This window comes from Camellia sinensis, chromosome 6 (assembly GCF_055761805.1).
Source record: "Camellia sinensis isolate YWXY chromosome 6, ASM5576180v1, whole genome shotgun sequence".
Taxonomy (NCBI): domain Eukaryota; kingdom Viridiplantae; phylum Streptophyta; class Magnoliopsida; order Ericales; family Theaceae; genus Camellia; species Camellia sinensis.
Genome location: NC_138966.1, coordinates 23,441,771 through 23,459,938, shown reverse-complemented (window position 1 = coordinate 23,459,938; position 18,168 = coordinate 23,441,771). Strand labels below are relative to the sequence as shown.

Genomic DNA, 18,168 nt, shown 5'->3' with positions numbered 1-18,168 from the left:
TCATGGAGCTCAGCATATCTGTTATCTATTACCCGGATCCGGAGGTTCCTTTATGGAACTGTAGACATCCCACTTTTGACCGTCTTCAAGACTTGGACATCACCGCTTGAACACTCGGTGATCATCCGTGTTTGTGTTCGTCCTGAGTTTCCGGAGGTCTCGGCCACGCGGGCTTTGCCTCAGGATCTCTCGACTCGATTGTTTTGTGTCTGGTTTTGCACCAAACACTTGTGCTTTGCCTGTGAGGGACAGGGGATGGCTTGTTGGCCATCCCCACACATCACCGGCCATAGCTTGAGGCCACCGGCCATTGGTTTGTTGCCACCGGCTAAATGTTTGGCCGGCCGGCACTTTTTGTGGCCGGCCGACCATCTATTGTGGTCAAATTACATTTTTTGCTGGCCAACCACTGTTCATCTGTTTTTGCAGATATTTTTGTGCCAGCTGTGATAGCTGACACCCACCTTTGCTCCCCTCCATACACGTGTATGGAGGGATTTCAACCTTGTTAGCTTGCCTTGGAAGCTCTACAAGGTTGAATCCTCTATAAGAGGAAGCCTTTTCTTCCTCTTTGAAAGAGAGAACATTTTTCCAGAGCTTTGAGTTCTAGGGTTAGGGTTTGCATGTCCTCCATCTCTATCTCTCTCTCTCTTTCTCTCTCTCTCTCTCTCTCTCTCTCTTGTGTATTAGTGTGTGTTTTGTCTTACTTTTGCATACAAACACCTAGTCTTACACCTTTTCTTGGTTGCTGAGGAGCCAGAGTTCTGTTCTTGGTGTTCTTGGGTGGTTTTGAGCCCAAAGAAGCAGCTAGTCCACCATTTGTGAAGAGGGTCTTCAAGGGTAACATTCTTGCTTTTTTTACCCCATTTTTGCATAGCTTTTTTGACTACTTTTCAACTGTTTTTAGACTTGGTGTATAACATATAAAAGTCTTGTTTTTGTCTACTCTAAATAGTTGTTTAAGAGTGTTTTGAGCTTTGAGGTTGTTTGACCCCTCTTAAGCCTTGTTAGTCTCCATTTTTGTGCATTTTTGGTGAGCTCCGGGACCATTGTGTTTGGGCCTCCTCACCACTGAAATCTTGAGGGATTTTAGTGGTGAGGATGGTGCCTTGAGGTCCTAAGAAGGAGAGGGCCATCCCCTCTCCTTGTTGTCCTTGAAAAGGGTCATTTTAGCCTCTTGTGTGAGCATCTAATTTAGGTTCATGTTGGCCATGTCCTAACTGATTTTTGTGCTTATTATGTCATAATATAGCTCTGTTTTTACTTGGTTTAGACACATCTTGCATGCCTTGCATACATGTCTTGTAATGCCATGTTTAGGCCTTAACATGCTTTAGGTGTTGACCCTTGTTCTAGCATGATTTTGGCCAAGCTTTGTGAAGCTTTTGTGTATGTTTCAGTGTGCTTTAGCTCTGTTTTCAGTCGTTTTGGTCATGCTTAACATATTTTGTATAGTTTCTTTGCATTCTAGCTTGTCGGCCTTGAATGTGTGATGCCATGAGCATGCTTTACTTGCTTTAATTAGTTGGCTTGGCACCTCTATTTATGTAATTTTAGAGTTTGGTATGTTTGCCATATGTCCATGATCATCTCTTTTAAGTGTGCTTAAGAGTTTCCTTTTGATGCTTAGGAATTGGATCACGTATGCATGCATGCTTGTATGTGCATTTGGCCCCATCTCCATAGTTCATGGCCACTATTTTAGGCTTGTTTGAGGGCTGCCTAAATTAGTTTAAGTCCATCCGTCATGTGTTATAGCATGCTTGCCTCGTGCATTGTTGCATACTTGGCCTATTACATGTTGTTGCTTGCTTGAAATCATGATGCATTTGGCATGTATTTCATTGGTCAAGTTGCTTTGCATTGTTCCTATGCTTAGTCCACTTTACATGTTGTTGCATGTTTGCCACTAGCATAGTTATCACATGCCTTGCATGCTCATTTTGCATACTTAGCCTCCACGTCTAGATTGCATTCCATTTGCATGCATGCTTCATCTCTTGAGTTGAGTATGATAGAGGTCGAGCCCCTTTGTTTGATTATGTGCATTGCATTCCATATCAAAATGCATACTTGGTTTCTTGGGCCATCACGCATTGAAATGCGCGATTGATGGTCCGAGAATCGAAACCCATCCTCCTTTGAGTCATGAATATGATAAGGAGTGTGGTTGGTGCATACATTGCTTGAAATGCATTGCCATGCTATGTTTTACCCTCTGCTGCTGTCAAAAACAGATTCTGCAGGAAGCTTTGGCCGACCGGCCATCTCCAGTGCCGACCGGCCATTCATCAATGGCCGATAGCTTGAACAAGTGGCCGGTGATCATTCCCTTTGGCCAGTGACCAATTCCATTAGCCGGTGGTGCTCCACAGTACTCAGAGAAGCAACCCTAGGACTTGTACAGTTTTCAGAGGAGGATAACAGTCAAAGCAGATACAACTTGTGCATGGCAGTGGCTTTTCGAGCGGAGCCGAACACGCATTGCATTGGGTCCTCTTCCCGAGGCTGTTTACAGTTTTATTAGATTAATTAATTTGATAACTAGTTTAATTGGTCTGTAATATTTAATTAGCTTGTAAGTTAGTTAATTGTATTATTCTTTCGGTCCCTCCGAGCGAGGGCAAGTTTGTAATAAGTGTGGGTGCGTGTGTGCATGTCTTCCAACCCCCACTTCTTTCTCCCCTTTACTTACCTGCTTTTGATGGTTAGTATTAGGTCATATTTAAATTAGCATACCTTATGCTATGCATTCGTGCATCCATACATTTGTCTTGCATGCACCAGACTCGGCGCATCATACTAACTGCATTGTATTTCAATTCCAAGTTGAATACGTGTTAGTTATAGCATCATCATATGCCATCCATAGATTAGCCGAGCCTATTGTAGCTTCACCTTGCATGCGTTGCATTAGTCATCTTAACATGAACTAGGATCATGCATATGATTACTAACTAGTTTCTGTTTTGGCTTGGAGTACTCGGTAAGCATTTATGTTTTAGCATCCTTGCATGCGTGTGAGTGTTGCCATGACAGCATGCTTACCATGAGGCTACTTGCTTATGTGATATAACTGCTTGAATGCCTGTGGGTGAAGGTTGGATTACTTGAATTGGGATAATTCATTGAAATCCGCATTTTAGCCTACTTGCGAGTAGCAAACTTCAAACATTTCCAAACAAGCAGATATGCGATGCTTTTGTTCCAAATTAGGCGATCTAGTCTATATTTGTTTGTTGTGCGCATAACATAGTAATTCTAGGCTAATAACAGGAATAGAAACACATAATGCTTTCAAAACAAGATATCACGGTTAGTAGAGGCCGATCTTTGATCGAGCGAGCGGGGGTGCTCATAGCTGACCTTCTCCAATCGTACCCAAGTTCCCGAGCTGAGGCAACTTTGGTGATGACGAACACGTGGCCTTAGGCAAACGAGTCAGGGTTTCCTAAATTTTCCCATAAAAATATTTAGGTGGCGACTCTGTATCTGGCAAAGCAGTCCATGTTCACTTCTTCTTTAAAAATCTGTTTTTCTCAAAACGATTTGCCAGATTTGGACTCTTTGGTTCAGATTAAGAACCATGACAATTTGAGAGTCCTGAACTGTAGTGAACCCAAAATGAACAGAACGGGATTCATCCTCCCGGGATGTTCGGGGACGTCTACAGGAACTAGTTACTCATAACCACCATCTATTTTGTATATGTTTTGTTAGCACTAATGGATGTACCATGTACGATTAACTGTAAATTCTGATCATGAATATGATTCTAATTCCGTTTTGTTATCAATACTGATTTCTGAACAAGAATATGATATGAATTTGTTTCTGATATGAACTCTAATTTCTAAATCTGTTATGGATATCATTCATTAAAACACTTTACTCTATTATTATTCACTGGGCTCCAGCTTACTGTATTATTTATATATGTAGGTGGTCAGGTGCGTGACCACGCCTAGAGCTTCTGCCTGGACTTTGTTTTGTCAGCCAACATATATGCCTCCCGTAGAGATTCCGGATATGTCAAGTGGTTATGGCTATGTGCATAAAGTTCAAATTTTGTTTCCTTATTTTGGTTTAACAAGTGTTTTTGTTTATTCTATATTTAGGGCTAAGTCTCTTTTTTTTTTTTGGGTCTAGCCTATATATATGATGATGTGTAAATGTATGTATATAAAGTTTAAAAATCTTCTATCTCATATAAGTCTGCACAACTCAATAGACGTTGTATATTTTTTATTTGCTTTTGCTAGCCCCTAATATTATGTTAATCTATCTTAGAGGCCTTCGATAATCCTAAGATTACTGGCTGATTATGATACTAAACCTATAGAAGCGAGTTTGGGTAGTGACATCACCCACCCCAAAACCCTCAAGGTCTCTCTCACTCACATGATCTTTAATATTTTTATCTCTCTCTCTCTCTCTCTCTCTCTCTTTCACATGATCTTTGATATTCTTATTTCAAACCCTAAAATCAACACAAGAAAGTGACTATCCATCTCCCTTGCTCTGATGATGTTCAAAGACATACCCTCTATTTCAATCTCTCTCATTTATTTGTCTTTTTCTTCTCTCATATTTTGTCTTCGTTCTTCCCTTCTTCGGTGATAACATACAAGCAACAATCGCAATGGCGATGGCAGCAGCGATGAGCAATGGCCGTAACGGTTGCATGGTGAATCTTCCATGTTTTTCCATTATTCACTATGTTCTTTCTTGCACTTTCAAATCTGTAATTTTGTTTTATTTATTTATACATTAGATTTGCTCAGATCTGTATTTATGTACGGTTCTATTTTTAAATTTTTTTTTTCTTTAACTTCCTTCTTTGATAAATATTTGAAATTGACCGATTCAATTGAAAAACCAACTATTTTCATTCGGTCGATTTCAAGCGACGGAGTGGTCGATAATGGTTAAGGAAATTGATAATCCGATAGTGCCAGTTCTACTGGCGAATTAATGATAAACTCGGGTCAAACCGACCCATGCACACCCCTACTGAGTAGTGTTTGATAAATAAGCTGCGAAAAAGTTTTTTGATATATAAACGTCATTGTTATCCCTATTAATTATAAATTGAATTAACTTTATTTTTTATTATTCACTACTAGTTCACATTTTTCATAAAAAAAAAATAAATAATAATAATCCACAGTCCATTTGGGTCTTTTTAATTTTCACACTCAAAAAAAATAAATCTAAGGGTATAATAGTAAATTAACATGCCCAACGCAGAAACTGATAATTAGAAGTAGGGGTGAACAACTTTTCAAAATTAGCTTTTTTGAGTTAGAAAATTGCTAAAATCAAAAGCTATTTGAAATAAATTTAAACAAACAGTTCAAAATAGTTGTTTCAAAGTTAGAATCTATAAGTTGATCAAAAAAAACCACACCAAACACTTCCATCATTGTATCTTCTTATTATTTGCATTTATTTATAAAAAAAAAATTGTGTAATTATATCAAAATTATAAGATATTATATTTTTTTTTTTCAAATCTCAAGAGAGATCAATTAGATTTACCCTAAACTTTAAGTCATCTCACACTTGAAACCATATTTCAAGCTTGATTATACAAAGCAAAGCTTTGGATCTCACATTACTACCACACTTGTATAAAAGAAAATTTTGTGCATAAAACAAAGTGCATGTGTGTTCAATAATTCTATTACTATGCCCTCCTTTGGCATGTTGGTTTTTTTGGGGTAAAAAGTTAAAATAATTACAAAAAATAAAATAAATTAAAAAATTAATAAGATAAATTGTCACATTCAAATCATAATTATTTCATTTTTTCTCTCGAAAAAGTTAAAAAGCCTAACCCAAACGAATTTTTTAGCCTAGGCTAAAATGTCCAAAAAATCAACTCACTCTCCAAACTAATTACTCCCTCTGTCTCAAAATATTAGTCCCTTATTTATTTTTCATTATTCCAAAATATTAGCCTCTTTTTAAAAATCAAAGAATAAAATAATATGAATCTACTATTTTACTTTTCTTTTAAATTCATTAATAACACAAAAAGTGCAATTATTACAATTGATATTCCTAAAAAATATACTATTAAAGGGTAATTTTAACAAATTAATATTTTAAAAATGTAATAATTATACTATCAGGCCCGGTCCTGAGATTTCTAGGGCCCAAAGCCGATAATCAACTAATAAATTTCTGGGGCCACTCACATTTTTTTTTCATTGAATGAAAAAAAAAATAAGGTAAAGAATAAAATATTTGTACTAAAATCACAAAAAATACTTAGAATTAAATTATAACAACTAATAAGTATCACTTGATCCTCGCTCTTCTTGCATTTTTAGAAGCAAATAAATCAATCATACTTGTATAATCTAGTTTTTTTGCAAAATCATTTTCAATGGATAACAATTCTAATCCATTCAATCTTTCTTGTGACATGGTTGATCGAAGGTAATTTTTGATGATTTTCAACTTTGAAAAGATTATTTCCCCCGATGCAAGTGTAATCGGAATAGTCAAAAGTATCCTATAAGCAATCCATGAATTTGGGAAACAATTTTCCATTGACTGCAGATGATTAAGCATTTCAATTGGTTTATTCACTTCTTTTGGCAATCTCTCTTTCAAGACTTTTAGCTCTATCAATAAATCTCTTCCATCAATATCAGAAATCTCATCATGTTTTAAAAATTCTTCAAGGTTCACACACCCCGCCTTCAACAATTCATCGCTGCACTTTTTCAAGTCAAACAAAAAACCAAAGTTTGCCTCATATACTTTGAATTGTTCGAACCTATTTTTGAGTGAACAAAGGGCTTGATCAACAAAATAAAAGAAGTAACCAACTTTAAATGATTCTTCAGCTGACTAGGTCACCTCTTCGCTAACATTCTTATCAAATTGTTTCTTTCTAGAAATGATGTGCTTTTCAACAAATGTAGGTTCAATTCCCAATTCACTTGCCATTTCTTTAGCTTCAACCATAGCCTCCGTGAAACCAACTTCTCTGTACATTGCAACATACTTAACAAGTCCATATAGCTTCTTTACAGCAACTGTTATATCCATATTTTCACTTTGAAGAAGCTTGCTAACAGAGTTCACATGAAACAACAAATTGTACCAAATTACAATACTAAACAAGAACTCAAAAGTCTCAAGTTCATGAGTTACCAAGGATTTAGCTTCACTTTTTGCAATCGAATCTGTGGTAGGATTATTGTACAAGCCAACTAAAGCATCTCTTATTTTTGAAGCATGGTATCTTAGTGGTTTAACACTTTCAATGCGACTTTCCCAACGCGTTTGCGACAACGATTTAACCATGAGGCCTTCCTTTAGATAATCTTTTAAAATTGCCCAACGTTGAACAAAAGATGAAAACAATACATATATGCATTGTATCACACCAAAAAAAGTTTTTGCTTTTTGGCCATATCACAAAGCACAAGGTTAAGACTATGACAACCACACGGTGTATAGAATGCTCTAGGATTTACTTGAAATACTCTTATTTGAACACCTTTGTTTTTGCCTTTCATGTTAGAGCCACTGCCATATCCTTGCCCTCTTAAATCACCAATATCAAAAAGTCTCATCCCCGATGTATCATCCACATTCAAGAATTCCAAAAAAAACTCTTTCACCTTAATTGGACTTGTTGAAACATGCACGCATCGTACAACAAAAGACATTTGTTCTTGATGGCTTATATCCGGAGTACAATCAAGTGTGACCGAAAAGTATTTTGTTAGTTTGATTATTGACAAAATTGCACTTTTGACTTCCCCGGCCAACATTTGTATCACCTCATTTTGAATTTTGTGACTCAAATAATGGTAATGAATCTCACCATTTTCTATCCCCCGCAAGTGTTGTTCTATCGTTGAATCAAACTCGCCAATCATTTCAGTTATGCTTAAAAGAAGTCCATTGCTTTCTTCATAAATCTTCACATGGCTTCCACGAAATGGCAAATTATTGTTGGCAAGTGTTTTCACAACTGCAATTATCACCAATAAAACCCGTCTCAAATGCTCTCTTTCTTTGTTAACTTGTTCTTGTATACTTTTATCTATTGTTTGATGCTTTCCTAATCTTTCCTCCAGCTCAATCCATTTGCTCATGCAAGTAATGTGCTCGTTACCACTTTCATGGCCTTTAAGTCTCTTATCAATATTTCTCCAGTCTTTAAATCCTTTAGTAGGCAATTGAGTCTTATTTCCCTCTTGCTTAAACAACTTACAACAAAAGCAAAATACTCTATCCAAAAGTTCCGAATATATCAGCAATGTCCTATCAAATTTTTCTCCATTTGGTAAATGTTGAATGTAATGAATATGTGAGAAATGCCTATGCCTAGAAGAATCATCCTTAGGGAAGTTGAACTCACAATTTCTTCTCACAGGACCTTTTTCGACTAAAAAATCTCGTAAATTCTGGTCAACTATTTTCCAAGTCCCCGGATTATCTATATTTGAATGCTCACATTCTGTATTCATCTCATCATCTTGATTGATTTCTGCACTCTCAAATTTCCCATTTCCTTCTTCATCTACCAAATTTTCATTCTCAATATTTACCAAAGTTTCAAATTCTTCATTGTTCAAGTCTTCAACTGATTGTTCTGCTTGTTTGTCACTCGTAAAGAACTTATCAATAGCTACTTTTTGACACTCGACTAATTTTTTGACTCTTTGTTTCTTTTCCTTTTTGCGAATCCAAACGGATAATTTCTTTTAAGAGTCATGATGATCTGAGATCAAGATATTTTTTTAGATCAAAAATTCAAAACAAGAGCACCACCACCACTTAACAAAACACAAAACTTTTAAATTATGTGATGTGAACTATTAAACTTAAACAAATTTTTCTTGATGATTTAAATACCAATATTATAATAGCAATTAATTGAGCAAAAGACAAGACAAATATTTAATTAATTTAATAATAATAAAAAAATTACATGTGCTGCTACTCTGCCCTGTCGTGTGCTGCTGCATTGCTGCTTTGTTGCTTGGTTGGCTTGGGCTGCTGGTGTGCTATCAAACAGGTTGTAGGGAAAATTAGATTAAGGGAAGGTAGTAGGGTTAGAAATTAGATAGGCCTTTCAAGCTACTGTCAAAGTGAGCCTTAACTGTTGGCCCTTAATTGTTAGGAATTAAGAATTGGATTAATTGTTGGGCCTTTCAAATTGCTGCTTTGTTGGATTGCAGTGTTGGCCTTTTAATTTTTTAATGGGCCAATTTATTTTAAGTTAGTTTGGGCCTTTTTATTTTTTTTTTTTGTACTTAAAATATACCTAATATATTACATTAAATTATAATAGGAGACGGTCCTTTTTTTGGACCTATTTTGTGGGATCCTAAGCTATGGCCTTATGGACCTATGATCAGGGCGGCCTAAAAAAAAATTAAAGTTTTCGAAAGAGACTATTGAGATAGAGAGAGCATACATCATGGGATATGTCAATTCAGAAAAAAAAAAAAAAAAAATTAGCCATTTGCTTCAAATTTTATCAAAACAAAACGAAGTACAATTCAAGTATGTTCTATTACTATTCATGACATTTGTCAATTTTCATTGAAATTAGCCATTAACTAGAATTTTTTATCAATCCATTGGGGATTGGAATTGTAAACTTAAAATATAAGAGTGCTGCTATTTGTAACCGTCAAAATTCTTTAGACTTTCTATTTTTTTTTTGACTTCTACCTTAAATTTTAAATTTTAATAATATTTTTTTAGACAAATTATATTAATAGTCCTTATAGTTTGAGACTCGTGTCACTTTGGTCTCTAACTTTTCGATTGTGACACATTTGACTCTAAATTTTGAATCTTGTTTCAAATAAGGACAATTGAAGATACCATTGTTGAATTTCAAGGGCAAAATTATCAATTTAATAAAATACAAACTAATTTGACAAAAATAAATGTCAAAAAAATATTTTTAATATTTTTAAAATTATTTTTATCCACCAATGATAAAATTATGTAAAATTGATAAAAATTAATAAAAATTACATGAATAATTTTTAAAAATTAATTTTACATGATCATCATCCAACCACATAATAAAAATTAATTTGGTAAAAAAAAAATAAATGTCTAAAAGATTTATCAATTTTACATAATTTTATTTTTAGTGTGTAGAAATAATTTTTAAAAATTCAAAAATATTTGTTTGACATTTATTTTTGTCAAATTAGTTTATATTTTATCAAATTGACGATTTTACCTTTGAAAAATCTAATGATATCTTCAATTGACCTTATTTGGAACAAGATTCAAAATTTAGGATCAAATGTGTCACAATTGAAAAGTCAGGGATCAAAGTGACACAAGCCTCAAACTATAGGGACTATTAGTGTAATTTACCCTATTTTTTTAGACACCTTCACTTATTACCAATCTATTCATATTCATAACATTTTTACAATCAAATGCACATCCGCCTAATTTTTCATACCCTCTCCTTCCCTGTTACTTAATCGTTCGTCTCCTTGCACTGACCCAATCTACCCATTTCTTACAAAGTGCTGCTATTTCATTGTATTTTTTATTTTATTTTTCCTTACAAAGTGTTGCTATTTCGTCTTCTCTATTTTTTTTTTCGTATCCTCTGTTTCTAACAATCTCTTATTGGTGGTGGAGCCGCACACAACGTAGCTGGTAGACTTTTGTTCAATTCAACAGTACCGAAAATAAAAATCATATTCTGTTCAACCGTACTGACTATCTGCATTAATGTTCGGAACCTATGTATTGAATGAAAGGATTATGTATTCAGTATTGTATTACCGAACATAATCTTAACAGTTAGCAAACTAATACCGAACAACTCGAACAAAAGAAGAACGACTGAAAACGACTGAAAACGTTAATACAATACAGATAAACTTACCAGTGGAACTCCGGTTTCATTAGAATTGTTATCATCGTCCTTCATTGTTTTACACGGTGAAATAAGTGATGAAGTATACATTATACTTGAAGCAAAACTTTTTGGTTCAATAGGGTTGATAATGGTAAAAAAGATGACACATTTAGGGTTTAAGATTATTATGAAAAATAATAAATTTAGAGTTTATGCTGGTTGGTTATGAAAAGTAATAGGGTTAGGGTTTACAAACATGGAATATGTACAGGTTGAGATGGAGGTGGGGATCCAATATTATAAAATATTAGTTCTTATTTGATGTGTGGATGCTCCATTTAGGCCTTGTTTGTCATAACCTAAAAAAGCTAAAAAGTCAAAAAATCACTATTTTATTTAAGTCGCATTATCTTATTTAAAGGCTGGTTTGACAAGTTTCAAAAAAGTTAAAAAGTCAAAAAGTCACTATCCTATTTAAGCCTCCGTTTGGAAAATGGGTTGACTTTTTGACTTTTTTGGCTATTTTAGTCTGGGCTAAAAAGCTTAGTTTGGGAAGGACTTTTTGATTTTTGATTTTTTTTACTTTTTTTGTGAGAAAAAAATAATGATTATAGGTTGAATGTAATGTTTTGTTTGTTATAATTAAAATAGTCTATTTAATTTTTTTGTGGCTATTTTAGCCCCAAAACCACTTGCCAAACACCACCTAAGTCACATCATCTTATTTAAGGCACATCATCTCTCTAACCCATCACTTCAAACCCAACCCAAATCCAACTCATATTTTATAAAAAAATCAAAAAGTACACTTATTTAGATCATTTCAAAACCTTTCTACCATATCACTTCAACCGTAACTCATACCCAACTGATATTTCATAAAAAATCAAAAAATACACTTATTTAGATCATCATAAACCATCCCTTAATAATGTCTTTTAATGTAATTTTATTTTAAAATATAATTGTAATAAAAAAAAATTATAAATTGGGGATCCAAAAAAATTTGACAAGTGATAATAGCAACACCCAACTATAAAAACAGCACAGATGAAACAACATCCATAATCATAAATAAGATATTGGACAAATAAAAACTGTCCAACCTTCATATAATCATGGTCTTCAACCACTTCAATAAATGAATATAATAATTTTCTGGGATCTACTACAAAACTTTGGAGCATCAAGCTTTCACATTAACTATACACAAACGTAATCTGAGTAACAATAATTGAACTCAAAAAGGAACTGTGAAGGGCAAGGCATAAATATCAACCTCAGGCAAGTATTGGGCATGAGGCCACAAAGTTGAACTGCCCCTACACAATACATTGCTGCTAGCTTGACATCTTTCCCCATCTTGATTCTTTCTCTGAAATAACCATTCTTGTTCACCAAGATCTGTCTGCTCACTTTGTACGAGTGGTGGGACCCAATTCTCAATCAGATCTTTGTAAAATGAATCAACTTTCGGAATCTTATTCACATAGGATGTAGCAATAGAAGCAATCCCAGAAGATGAACCACCTTCGTCTTTGATAGGTTGAGTAGTGAGAACTTGCGAAGATGCATCAATACCCACTGAAGTAGAACAGAACTCTTGACTCCGTCCAAGACCAATTTCAGAATCATGTTGACTAGTTGAATCTGTCCTTCCAGAAGTAGAGGTGAGCCTCTCTTTGGTAACCACATCATCAGATTCTTTTTGCTTTTGTGAGGTTAATCGAATCCTTATGATGTTCCCTATTTGATTATCATAACAATTTAGAATATGGTAAATGCATGCATTGAGCTCTAAAAACAAAATACAAAAACAAAAAGCATTGGCACAAACCATGTGCACGGATGCCATTCACAGGTGGCAACTGCTTCCTCCTTTTGCTGCTGTTTTCGGTGCTGTCAGATGTGTAGCAGGGGTTTCGTGAACAGACAGGCAGCTCATGTTCTTCAGTGAGACCACTCCTTTCCAACTGTTCGGCTTCATCTTCTCTATTCTTCTGAATGTGTGTCCCTTTCAAATATACTCTTTCTTCCACCAATTTTTTAGTCTTCTCATCATTAAACTTTCTTTTTTTACCATGGCCAAATTCACTACCATTGTGCTTCGCATTTGCTTCCTTCTCACTCTTTTTCTCTTTCTTCTCCCTCTTACTCTCTTTCTTCCTTTCTGTCCTGGCCTTCTCTTCCCTTTCCCTCTGGAGCTATAGAGCACCAGAACAACAAATTTAGCATAGATGGCTAGGGAAGACCAAAGATGCAAAACACGGCCAAGCTAATGTACCAGCCACTTGTAAATTTTTGTAGCAAGAAAAGTTAAAGAGATATACCAAAAATAAAAAAATAAAAAAAAAATACTTAAATTTCCTCAAATTAGTTTATAAACTAAGATACATATAAACTTTTTTTTAAAGTTCTAGTATTTTTAACCAAGTTTAAAATCAGTGAATGAAAACAAATTTTCCATGCCAATTCTTCCAAACATAGAAGACAACCTCCATATTTCACAATAATTAAACATCTCCAAAGTCATCAATTTAGATCTAGTTCATCAGTTAATCTTTGCATAAACACACGCAATCTCTGAAAGAATTGCCACAAAACCAAAATCATAGGCCTCGTTTGGGAACCCTCTCTTTTAGCCAAAAAGTCAAAAAGTTACTAAATTAGCCAAAAAGCCAACAACACATACCAAAAAGTCAAAGATTCCATTTTCTCTCTACTTTTTGCACATCTTTTCGTAAAAAACCAAAAAGTCATCCCAAACATACTAGTTTTTTTTAGCTCATATTTTAGCCAAATAGCCAAAAAATTACTAAATTAGCCTGTTCCCAAACGAGGCCTTATCTACCAGTCAAAATTCTAATTGAATTGTCCCATAACACGTTCTTCTACTAACAACTCACTAACATCTATCCAATATCTTTTGCATTGAATCTGTGCAACAAGTGCTCCAATAGTACTTTTGGCTATTAAAAAATATTTTCCCCATCAACAAGAATTTGATAGAACCAAACCTCAAAATCTTAACCAAAACCTTTTGTTTACATGGGAAAAGGGTTCCTAAATTCCTCAAGATATTGAATTTTAATAAAATATTTCCCATCACACATTCTTCTAGTAACCCACCACCATCATCCATCCAATATCCGTTGCACTGAATCTGCAACAAGTGCTCCAATAGTATTTTTGGCTCAGAAAGTGTTATTAAAGAGTCTTTCCCCTTCAACAAGAATTTGATAAAACCAAACCTCACAAGCAACCTTTACTGTATAAAAGGGAAAAGGGTTCCTAAAATTCTTCAAGATAATGAATTCTAATAACTCACCAACATCCACCCACCAACAAAAGCTGAAACAGTATTTTGAGCTCAAATCGAGTTTTTAAAGTCTTTCCACTTCAACAAACACCAACATCCACCCAACAACAAAAGCTGCAATAGTATTTGGAGCTCAAATCGAGTTTTTAAAGTCTTTGCTCTTCAACAAACAATTGACAAACCCAAACGTCACAAACAACCTTAACCACAACCTTCTGTTCATAAATGGAAAAGGATTACTAAAATTCTTCAAGATATTGAAACCTACCCTAGTCTCATAACTCAGAAGCCAAAAACACCCCCAAATTCTCTGCTTTTCAAAAGTCATTGACAATGAAAGAAACAAATCAAAACAGATTTGAAGAAGTAAAACTTCATGATTCTTTACAGACATACATCTACACAAATGTTTGTAAGCGTCTTTACAACAATTCTTCTTAACAGAAACCAAGTGGAAATTTTACATAAAAAAAAGATCTCAAAATCGACCACAATTCAAATCAACGAACTCAGTCGAGCATAAAAGCAAAAGCCAAGTGCTCAACAAACCTTAATCGATTCGATCAAGGCCACGTTGCTGTCTCTCTTCGCAGAATACCCAGGCAGAGGGTAAGGGAAGCATCGTGACATCCTCAAACAGATTTATGTACGTATATAGTCAAGATCTACTGTACAAACAACTCTTCAAAAGAAAATGAAACCCTAATTCAAAAGATTTAGGGTCGTAGCTTGTAATCCGAATGGAAACGAAAAACTCAAATCCAACAAAAAATTTGAGAAACCTCACGCTAGGGTTTGGGGTTTCGGCGAAGGAAACTAGGAAGGAGCTAAGCTAGTATGATAAATGGAAAATAGGGCTTCAAGTTGAGAGAAATATATATAGAGAGAGAGAGAGAGAGAGAGAGAGAGTAGCGTGTGAGGTTGGCCAACCTTGACTTGGACGCGGTATTCTTTTCCGCCCTTGAAAATTTCAAAGTCATTTCAGGCTGTGATTGGCTATGATTTTTTTAAGAGCTAATTATGCACGTTCGATTGAAGATTTTTTAAAATTAATATATTATATTTATTGAAATTAAGAATATTATATTTTTTAAATTTTTAAAATTAAAATTTTTTAATTTTATATAATAATATTTTAGATAATTGTTTTACTAATTGATAAAAAAACAGAATATGATATTAAACATTTTTACCCTTCTACTTATTAGTTTGATTCAACTATCTAATAAAATTGAGAATATTAAATTTTTCTAATTTTAAAACTGAGAATATTATTAATTTTTTTATTTTTGAAGTTTTTTTTTTCAATTTTATATATCAATGTTCCATCATCATGTACATCAATGTTTCATCAGTTTTATACAAAAAAATAATTCATTTTTTTCAATTTTTTTAGGATAAATTACCAACACACTCCTAAGATTTACTTAAATTACAAATTACCTCCTATGGTTGTAGAAATTATATTATGTCCCCCTAAGGTTTTTAATTTCATAACAAATACGTCCTTTTATTAAGTTATCAAATTAATTAACAATTTTTAATAATGTTAAAATTTTATTTCAATTAATAATTCAAATAATTTATTATTGTATAGATAAACAGTTAGAAATTTCACTTTTTCAATTAATTATATTAAATAAAAAATTATGACAAGGAGATATTTATCATTTTCCAAACCACAAGAGGCAATTCGTATTTTAAGTAAATCTCAGAGGGTGTATTTATAATTTATCCATTTTTTTAAAAAAAATATATTTTTTTGCACGTAATTTTTTTTTTTTCAATTTGAAAGTTGATGTTTTAAAGTTTTGAAAATCCAAAAAATAATGTCAAATCATCATATTCTTTTATAGATATAAGTGATGAATAATCATTGATTGAAGGATAATCTGACTATTAAAAATTTAATGAGACTTAAAGGTTCAAAAAATCTTAATTGTGAAGTATAAGCTCATAAATTAGTACTTGTGTTTAAATGTCTCTTTATTTAAGGGTAAATTATAAATATCCCAATTTGTTGTTTAAAGTACAGGTTGTTTCTATTGTTAAAATTTTTTATTTAATAGAATTAATTAAAAAATAAAAATTTTAACTGTTCTCTTATATAGTAAGAAAATTACTTAAATTACTAACCAAAATAAATTTCTAACATAATTAAAAATTATTAATTTACTTAATTATTTATTAATAAAGATGATTATTTGTTATGATATTAAAAACTTTAAGAGTAAGATGTAATTTCTAAAATTACAGAAATAATTTATATTTAAAAAAAATTTCAAGAGATATTTATAATTTATTATTTTAAAAATATTTTTAGCTATGTGGGCAATTACTCGTGCTTTAAAAAATTCAAATTCAACTTGAGTAGGACTTTTATTTGGATCTTTAGGATTTTTTTTATTGTTGTTTTTCTTTTTATTGGTTTGTATGATGTTAACTTTTTTAATTAATATAACTATTTCATAATTTTTTTTTAAAAAAGAAAAATCAATTTAGAGCATCTCCAACTTACTGTACATATAAGAGAAATGCATTAGACCCCCTCTGGGGGTGACCACCAGGACCCCCAATGGGGTTTGATTAGTCTTTTTTTTTTTTTTTTTTTTTGTTTTAAGTCTTGCGCACAACCCCCACGTGGAGCTAGGGGTGCTGGGGGGTCACCCCCACTGGGGTCCCCAGTACGGTTTTACATATAATGACTTCGTTTGGCAACTTGGGTTGGGTTAGATTTGGAACCATTTTAACCACAAAAGGACAAAATAGACTTTTTATTAGACAAAATGTCACATCCAACACATAACATTACATTATTTCTGTCACAAAAAAGTCAAAAATACCAAAAAGCCTATCCCAAATGACGCTTTTTAACGCCAGGCTAAAATAATCAAAAAGTCAAAAAACCAACCCACTTCTCAAACGAACTCAGTGTATGTTAGATAAAATATCTAGTATAATCCTCTTTTTTTTTTTTAATTCCAATACATTAGATATATGATTAAACATTTTATCTTCACTCACATTCATTAACTAAATATAACTAGCCTTCAAAGATTAGACAAAATTTATGCAAATGTTATAATCATTTTCCTCCATCTTTTTCTAGATGTGGCATTCCATAAAATAAAGGATAAATTACATTGACACCTCCTGAGGTTTATGTCTATTATAGTTCCCCCCTCACCTTCTGGAAATTATATCCCCTTCTTTGAGGTTTAAAGTTTCAGTACAGATTGCTCTCTCCAGCAATTTAATTTTTTAAAATATCAATTTTGCACTCACTGGGTAAATTACATTGACACCCCTCACATTTTAGTAATTATAGTCCCCTTCCCAAGGTTTAAAGTAACATTACCGATTGTCCCATCGGTTAGTATTAGTTGAAAAAAATTCATTGAAAAAAAAAATTAATTAGGAAAAAAATTATTTGAAAAAAAAATTAATTAAAAAAAATTAATTGAAAAAAATTTTGTCAGTCAAAATTTTAAATTTCTGTTTAAAAACCAATGTAAGATAAAAATTACACTGACACCCCTTGAAATTTATGTTTATTACACTCAAAAGATAAAAATTATATAAAAATGATAATTATTTTTTATTTTTTATTTCTTAACTAAGTTAATTTTTAATTTTTTAAAAAAAATTCTAAAATCAAACCATACATAACCTAAGAATCTTTTGATAAGTCATTTCTTACGTCGGCAACTTATTTAATTATTTGTTAATTTTACGATATTTTTACCATCTGAGGCCTGTTTGGTAATCATTTCGTTTTTAATTTTCAATTTATATTTACAAAAATTTTAAAAACTGTCATAAAACTTGTTTGATAATTTTTTTAGTTTATAAATGGTTGTCTCAGTTTTTAAATTTGAGGAAAAAACATAAATTCAAAAAATGAGTTTACGTTGATTTTTAAACAGAAATTTAAAAATTTGACTAACAAAATTTTTTTCAAATAATTTTTTTT

The 18,168-nt window shown here is 32.8% G+C and overlaps 1 protein-coding gene and 1 long non-coding RNA gene across 2 annotated transcripts in view; one reads left to right on the top strand and one right to left on the bottom strand.

The window, feature by feature from the left end:
- LOC145792587 (uncharacterized) overlaps window positions 1–14,890 on the top strand; it is a 93,927-nt gene extending 79,037 nt beyond the window's left edge. Inside the window, exon 2 of the long non-coding RNA XR_014332041.1 lies at window positions 13,651–14,890. This is a non-coding gene — a long non-coding RNA (uncharacterized LOC145792587). The remainder of the gene's footprint in view (window positions 1–13,650) is intronic.
- Window positions 11,942–15,048, bottom strand: LOC114275202 (DNA ligase-like protein). Its single transcript, XM_028217205.2, has 3 exons — window positions 14,745–15,048; window positions 12,714–13,080; window positions 11,942–12,622 (listed from the first exon to the last, which is right to left on the bottom strand). Exons 1-3 carry the CDS (start codon window positions 14,823–14,825, stop codon window positions 12,117–12,119), a joined length of 954 nt encoding a protein of 317 aa, XP_028073006.2. The 5' UTR covers window positions 14,826–15,048; the 3' UTR covers window positions 11,942–12,116.
- Window positions 15,049–18,168: the final 3,120 nt, after the last annotated feature.